This window comes from Drosophila ananassae, chromosome 2R (genome assembly GCF_017639315.1).
Source record: "Drosophila ananassae strain 14024-0371.13 chromosome 2R, ASM1763931v2, whole genome shotgun sequence".
Taxonomy (NCBI): Eukaryota; Metazoa; Arthropoda; class Insecta; order Diptera; family Drosophilidae; genus Drosophila; species Drosophila ananassae.
Genome location: NC_057928.1, coordinates 15,258,465 through 15,266,192, shown reverse-complemented (window position 1 = coordinate 15,266,192; position 7,728 = coordinate 15,258,465). Strand labels below are relative to the sequence as shown.

The 7,728-nt window shown below is 42.5% G+C and overlaps 1 protein-coding gene across 1 annotated transcript; it reads right to left on the bottom strand.

Annotated features, from left to right (window-relative positions):
- Positions 1–2,896: 2,896 nt before the first annotated feature.
- On the bottom strand, positions 2,897–4,187 carry LOC123257070 (DNA ligase 1-like). Its single transcript, XM_044714509.1, has 2 exons — positions 3,615–4,187; positions 2,897–3,535 (listed from the first exon to the last, which is right to left on the bottom strand). The coding sequence occupies exons 1-2, from the start codon at positions 4,185–4,187 to the stop codon at positions 2,897–2,899; spliced, it is 1,212 nt and encodes a 403-aa protein (XP_044570444.1).
- Positions 4,188–7,728: the final 3,541 nt, after the last annotated feature.

The following is a 7,728-nucleotide window of genomic DNA, read 5'->3' as shown; positions in this document are numbered from 1 at the left end:
CGATTTGTAGATCGATTCTTAACAAATCTGCATCAAAATCTGGAAAACCGCTGCAAATGAAATGATGTCCTACCACGAAGACCATATCTTCGCCAATAATTATCAGATTCCTAAACGGAATACCTTAAACGATTTGTAGAAAGATTCTCCATAAAACTGCATCAAAATCTGGGAACAAATTTTTTTTTAGATTTTTTAATATTTTTCTGGGGGTCCCCTTCAAAATTATGAAAACCGCTGCAAATGAAATTATGGCCTACCAAGAAGACCATATCTTAGCCAATAATTATCAGATTCTAAAACGGAATACCTTAAACGATTTGTAGAACGATTCTCCATAAAACTGCATCAAAATCTGGGAACACATTTTTTTGTAGATTTTTTTTATATTTTTCTGGGGATCCCCTTCAAAATTATGAAAACCTCTGCAAGTGAAATTATGGCCTACCACGAAGACCATATCTTCGCCAATAATCATCAGATTCTTAAACGGAATACCTTGAACGATTTGTAGAAAGATTCTCCATAAAACTGCATCAAAATCTGGGAACAAATTTTTTTTTAGATTTTTTCGCTATTTTCCGAGGGGTCCCCTTCAAAATTATAAAATCCTCTGCAAATGACGTTATGGCCTATATTGAAGAAAAATTATCCACAATTCTAAATGAGAGCAGCCATGAGAGCTTTTACAAGCCCTTACTCTTGATATCTTGCTGATATTTAAAAGCAAGCAATTAGTAAAGCTTTAATAATTTTAATGTGCCTGTTATGAGTTACCTGGTATTAACCTTATAAAGAAAAGATTTTGGTGCTCCACCTGGTAAACCTCACAGATGTATCTGCATTCTATCGCCAGACAGCTCCGACTTTCTACCATATCACATCCACGGGGCCTGCCAATCAGGGATGCCTCAAAGCATTATATATTTTTTTAGCTCCGCATTTGTTTCGTGGTATTTTCGATTTATTTACGTGGCACATAAATAAAATATTTTCGTTGCTCGCTGGTCAGCTGTTTCCCATCACCGGCGCTTGCCACATGGACGGACGGTCGGTGGTCCAACACACATAGTATCTGCCGAATTCTATCACCTCGAAGATCCGGATATTCCCGCAGTGGTGGCAGTGGCATAAAGAAGCGCTAATGTTGCATTAAATTCAGATGAAATCAACTGTTAAGTGGCTTTCAGTGAGCTATTTAATTCCCGAACACCCAAAAAGAGCAAGGCAAAATAAATACGGAATTTCATAAATAAATATTCGTCGGCGATTTGAACTTGATTCGGTAGAAAATTTCATGGGATCATTCAAGGGATCTGCGCTTTTTAGGGGCAAGTAAATATCATGGAGGATGTTTTCCCATAGAGTAATTATAATTGTTTTGGCAGAACGAGTTGAGAAATCATAAAAATTCTACAAAATTCTGGCATCTGTTGGGGGAAGTACATTAAATTTTTGATTGAGTTGAAATAGGGTTGTGAGAACTAATATATCCGGTGTGGGGTAACATAAATTACACAAATAAAATACAACCTTAGTGCTAAAGCATTTCCTGTCATTATTCTAGAATTTTTCTCCCACAACCTTTGGCTTCTTACTTTTCGAAGTGGGATGTGATGTTCTTTTCCTCGTTTATGTTTTTTTTTTTTTATCTTAGCCAACTTTCAACCTTTCGAAAGTGGCCTCAAACCTCGAAAACGGCAACTTGGAGGCTTGGGGGTCAAAAGATTGCCTGTCTCTGAATGCAAATCTCCAAGTGAACGGATCGAATCCACAAAAGAGGTCAACGACGGTGTCTCCGCCGAACATCTGTAGAACAGCCTTCGGGGCTTGTCAGCATTTCGTCAAAAGACCCCAAAAGACAAAGAGATTCTTCTAACGAGAATATGTATATATTTTCGTCGAACATAATAGAATATATAGTTCCCCATTCTCTTTATTTATATTTATGGCGGTTGGCTTGCCACGGCGACGAAAGGCTTCTTAGAAAATGCATAAAACTTGTGGCAAGACACATGCTACGTAGACTGTGGCCAAATGTGCACGAACGATTGACTGTCGTGAAGCTTCGTTTAAATGCGTTTTTAATTAATTATGCGACGCGCGTGCCACATGCAACATCGTAGGATGTGCGAGGGGGAAGAACTTCAGTGACAACACGATCGACATAAAAATGCAGACGTCGAAGGAGACGTCGGCCACGGGGCAAGTCATAAAAATGCGGCAAGAAATTTTCAAATTTGTAAAACGCTGAAAATTCCCAAAAACGCTGGAGTATGCGTTTGTCTCATTCCATCACTGCCCCTCTCATGCTTGCCACCGTGCTACGCATGTGTTAATCTGCGTGGAGCACAATTAATTTTCTGCAAATGCCGCAGCGGCAGCATTTCCCTCCGGCACCCCACAATGCGCCTCGCGATGTCTTCCCCGGGCTTATATATTTTATTAATTACGCTCAAGTGCTTCCAAAACGGGGGAGGTCGGTGGAAAATTGTGACGGAAAGGGGGCACTACCGGGGCTAATTACTGAAAAATTGGCAGTTGTCGTTGATTTTATGGTAAATTATTTGTCAGCAAGATGGAAGACGGCCAATGCCTGACTGGCAACTGATCAAATGTCTAGCAGCCGGTGGGTTAAGCCAGGGCAGAAGGGGGTTAAAAGGCTGGCACTGCCTAGACGGACAGATTTATGGCAGACATTCGAATGGTTTATGTGTAACTTATTGTGGTCTTGGTTTTAGTTTAGTGCAGCACTTGGAGCAGAACTGAGGGCAGCTCCAGGGGCAGGCTTTGTAGGCAGTACTTGGAGTTATATTTGGGGAAAATATCCAGAGACTAGAGTCGAGAATCTATACAAATCAATGCTGCTGCTATAAAGCCAGGATATGGCTTTAGTTTATTTTTTATCGTAATCAACAGAAATCGTATCAACAATATTGGGCAGGTTCGTCATCGTTTGGGGTCTACTCATCCTCCTCCTCCTCAACATATCGTCCCCCTTCAGCGTAACGTCCGGCTTCAGCGTATCGTCCTTTTTCAGCATATCGGTCTTCTTTAGCGTATCGACCACCTTTAGCGTATCGGTCTTCTTCAGCGTATCGTCCTTCAGCGCATCGTCCTTCTTCAGCGTATCGTCCTTTTTCAGCGTATCGTCCTTTTTCAGCGTATCGGTCTTCTTCAGGGTATCGTCCTTTTTTAGCGTAAGGTTCTTCTTTAGCGTATCGGTCTTTTTTAGCGTATCGTCCTTCTTCAGCGCATCGTCCATCTTCAGCGCTTCGTCCTTTTTCAGCGTATCGGTCTTCTTCAGCGAATCGTCCTTTTTCAGCGTATCGGCCTTCTTCAGCGTATCGGTCTTCTTTAGCGTATCGTCCATCTTCAGCGCATCGTCCTTCTTCAGAGTATCTTCCTTCTTCAGCATATCGTCCTTTTTCAGCATATGGGTCTTTTTCAGCGCATCGCCCTTCTTCAGCGTATCGTCCTTCTTCGGCGTATCGCCCTTCTTCAGCGTATCGTCCTTCTTCAGCGTATCGTCCTTCTTCAGCATATCGTTCCTTTGGAGCCTCCTCGCTGTCTTCTTCCTCCTCGTCGCAGTCTTCTTCCTCGACGCCCTCTACTTCCTCCTCCTCCTCACACTCCTCCTCACACTCCTCCTCATCATCGTCCTCCTCATTCTCGTCCTCCTCATTCTCGTCCTGCTGTTGATCCTCCTCTCTCTGTCCCTCATTATCCACCTTGGATGGCTGTTGGTACTCCTGGGACTGCGGTTGGTACTGATGGTTGGTCTGGTAGTCGCTGCTTTCGTCGATCCTTGGTTTCTTGGGGGCTGGACTTGTGACCTTCAAGTGACGCTTTGTCTCTTGCTGTCCCTCGACTTGCTGACTTTGTAGCCAGTTGTGCCACTCCTTCAGGCGGTGCTCGAAACGAATGCGAATTCCAATGCTAAAATTCTGCAAGAAATCCGCGAGGTGGTGGCGCCGTATTATCATCAGCTCGCTCATATTCATCTGCTGTTCCTGCAAGTAGGGAAGCATTTCCAGAAGATCCCAGGACTGGAGGAGGTTGCGCAACTCGTCATAGTTCTGCTTGGGCTTGGACTCCATTCTTTGCTCCTGGGCGGGCTGGGGATACTCTTCGGCTGCACTGGAATTACTTGTAGGTGACTGCGGCGATGTAGAACACGGATTCATTTTTTTTAACAATAAAATGTAGAACCGTTCGGTCTTAGAGAAAATTTAGGAATGAATGAAAACCGGTATGGACCTCGACTCCTCGTTGATTGTGATGATTGAAAAGGCAAGGCTACTAAGTTTTGCAAGAAAATTATAAATAAAGAGACCGTTTCCCCTTCTTATAAAAAAAACGAACTAGATCTCAGGGATTCTAAAATAAATGGAGCCATGCCCCATTTGATGATCCGTATATCAACTGGAGCACGCACTTGAAATAAAACTGTCAAAGATCGCTGGAGAACATCTACTTCGCGGCACGGATACCACAATTTTATCCAATTTAACCTTTCCTATCCTATAAATACCAATAACGATTTGAGGCGACATCCACAGAAATTTATAGATAGTTTCAATGTTCTTCTCTGGATCTCTGGTTCGCTGCATCTTTGGGCCACCCAAGTCCCCAAGTGGGGAAATAACATTAAAACGAACTCTAGACTGAAGTTCTTTTTATGATTTCCACTAATCAGAGGCAGTCGAGGCAGCCGAGTCGCATACTTTGCATATTTCAACTAATTTTCATTAGCCAAATGGCTTTCCGTGTCTTTGTGTCTCTGATTTTTATGAACTTGGCCACAAATCTGAGTTCGTTTCAGTTCGTTTCGTTTGGCCAACACAGACAAATGCAACATAAATTGTCGGCTGATTAGTGCAACAATTTCAGGGTCATAAAACTTAATAAAAACCCATAAAGACTGTTGCAGCTGGCAAAGGATCCGTGAGTTAACACTCGGATGTATCTCATAGATACACGGCTGGTACAAGCAGTGAACAGCGAACAGCGAACATCGGACAGCCAGGCCAGAGCAAACGGCCATAAAAATCAAATTGCAATGTCTAAACGACTGTAAGCGACTAATTTTGCACAAGTTAATAAATTTGTTTCTCCTTTTCCCGGTTGAGGGAGGGTGGTATGTGGTGCGGTGCCGTGCGGGGCAGTGCGGTGGTATGCAACACAGATCGTGCTCCAAAAGCTGATCTTCATATTTAGTAAGCTGCAAATTATTACCGCAATTTCCAGACGCAATTTGCCCAAAAAGCGACGAAAAAAAAGTGCAACGAGCAGAACGCACAAGGAAAACATATGGAAAATTATAGTAATAAATACTTTCTGGGCGGGATCGAGGGACGCAGTGCAGCCAAGAGGGGCCTTCGAACACTGGACGACACGCAGCCAGGCACTTGGAGGTAAATCTGAAGAAAAACGATAATGGCAGCACTAATAAATTGCGGCCAACATGTTGCATGCTGCACGAGTCCAGGCAGCGCTGTGCTGCGCTGCGTTGCAAGGCTCCCCTGCAGCTCCACCACTTTTCGCTGCACCTGAAGCCGCGTGACTCAAACTCTGTGCCCCAGCAACAACAACAGTAACAGCGGCGGGGCGTACAATTAGAGTAAAACTTTTGCCATTCAATTGGGGGGACTTGGGCTACACTGGAGAATCATTTGGATTTTCAGACAGAATTTCAAAGATTTTCTTTTTAGAAAAATAAAATTCTTAGCTCGAATTTTATAATATTTTCTTCATAAACTTAATGTGGATATTGTTCGAGTAACATGAAAAATAAATGAAATATACTTACTATAATTTGAATAAAAATTTTACTTTAATAAATACTCTTTTTTGGCCTTTTATCCTAAAATCCTATATCCTAAACATATATTTTCTCTCAGTGCATAAGCTTCATGCAAATAACGCACTTAAAAAAAAGTCCGGGGGAGGGAAAAGTAAAAAAGAGAGGTCCAAGCAGAGCGGACCCCGAGGGACACTTATTAAAAACAGTTATTAAATGCGACAGGCAACGCGCTTGGAGATTTTTGGTGCGTACCCACATCGACGTCCACATCCAAATCCCCGTCCCATACCATATCCATTCCCATACCCATTCCCAAACACAAACCCAAACCCGAAGCTATAACCCAACTCCGACTCCAGTTTCAGTCCCAATTTGAACGCCATTTCGGACAAAGTCGTGCAATCCCCCGCGGCTTTGCACGTGTTCTCTCCGCCTTACCCAGCTTCCCCTCATCCCCCGGCCTCTTTCTCCGGATCACGGATCTTACGGGCGCCCTCCCATATTCGTATTTGTATAAGGACATGCGTACGAACGGCGTCGGCGTTTCCATCGACATGCGGAGCGGCGTCAGCTTCGCCCCCAGCGTCCAAGTGTACAGTGGTTACTCCAAAATAAAGGCTGAACAATTAGTATCTTTGTTGGGAATAGATATATCCCTTTTGAATCCCTTTTGGAAAGAGAAATTGGTATGAAATATATTATAAAATGTATCTGAAAAGTAGTTCAGACCTCATTGGTTTTTCCTCATAATTACCATACCAAACTTATAACTTTTTAATAATGTTTACTAATTTTTACCAAGTATAAATATCAATAAAATATTGTAAAGCCAGTTTTTACTGTACAATTGCTCACACTGCAGTTGCTATTACAATTTCATGTGGTTGCTCAGCGCTCAGTATCGCAATATTGGATTTCATGTTTGCCACTTTTTTTTTTTTGCCACAACGCACTGAGCCGGGCGCGGCTTTTGGCTACATTTTATGCTGATTACACGTCTAATCCTCAGCGTGTGCCGTCGTCCTATTGGGTTAATGGCATGGCAGGAGGCCGTCTGCTAGGAGTGGGGGGAATCCTTAAAAAGGGGGTAGACGAAGACACGGCCAAGTCAGCCTCATTCAATTGTTGTTTGCGCCATTGGCATTTAATGTTGACGTTCAAGTAGAACCTAAATTGGATACAGGGTATGGGCTTTGTTGCCAAATAAAAAAATTAGAGAAGTCCCTTAGTTACCAAAGTCTGGGCAAGGATATCTTCTAAGTCTTCTAAGTGACAGGGCCTGTCTCTCTCCTCATGAAACCTTGAACAAACTATATGTTTTATTATTTAAAGTTTGGAAAATGTATATAAAATGTACGATTAGTTAAACAAGTAGTCTTTGTATCATTTACCCCAAAATTCCTGCTTACTATTTAAAGCTTTTTACCCAAAATCCTACAAAGTTTTCTTTTTTAGGATGATTTTCGAAAGTCTTAAGAACACCCTGTCTCCTGGATAGTTTCTTGAAATAATACTCCCGCCATGGGATCGCATAGTCTACAGTCTCGACTCTAGAGACGGAGACCAAAGGGCTCTGGCGTTTAATTGGAATCTTGAGCAAATATAGAAACAAATAAAAGCACGCCAAGAATCCAATAAATGTCCTGCCCTGCACGTGCACGCCGCCAGACGCCGTCGCCGTGGGATCGAAGCAATCCAAAAAAAAAATATGTTGTGGATGGGAAAGGAATGGGATGGTTCTGCGACTGGGCAGCGTTAATTGAACGCTCAGCGGAGTTTGGCATGAAATTGGATAAATTTCTGCACTAAGAAAAATAGTTTTCGAACTCGAAAGTGCCTAACACAAAATATTGAAATAATTTTTAAAACATTTGAAGAAACTGAGTAGATTTTAGAAGCTAATAAGAGAGGTAATTTTCAGA

Bases quoted from the DNA above. Each gene is read 5' to 3' on its own strand.
- LOC123257070 (XM_044714509.1), bottom strand. From the start codon at position 4,187: ATGAATCCGTGTTCTACATCGCCGCAGTCACCTACAAGTAATTCCAGT. The intron at 3,536-3,614 runs GTAGAGGGCGTC...GATATGCTGAAG, and splicing joins AGTGTGAGGAGGAGGAGGAA to AAGGACGATACGCTGAAGAA.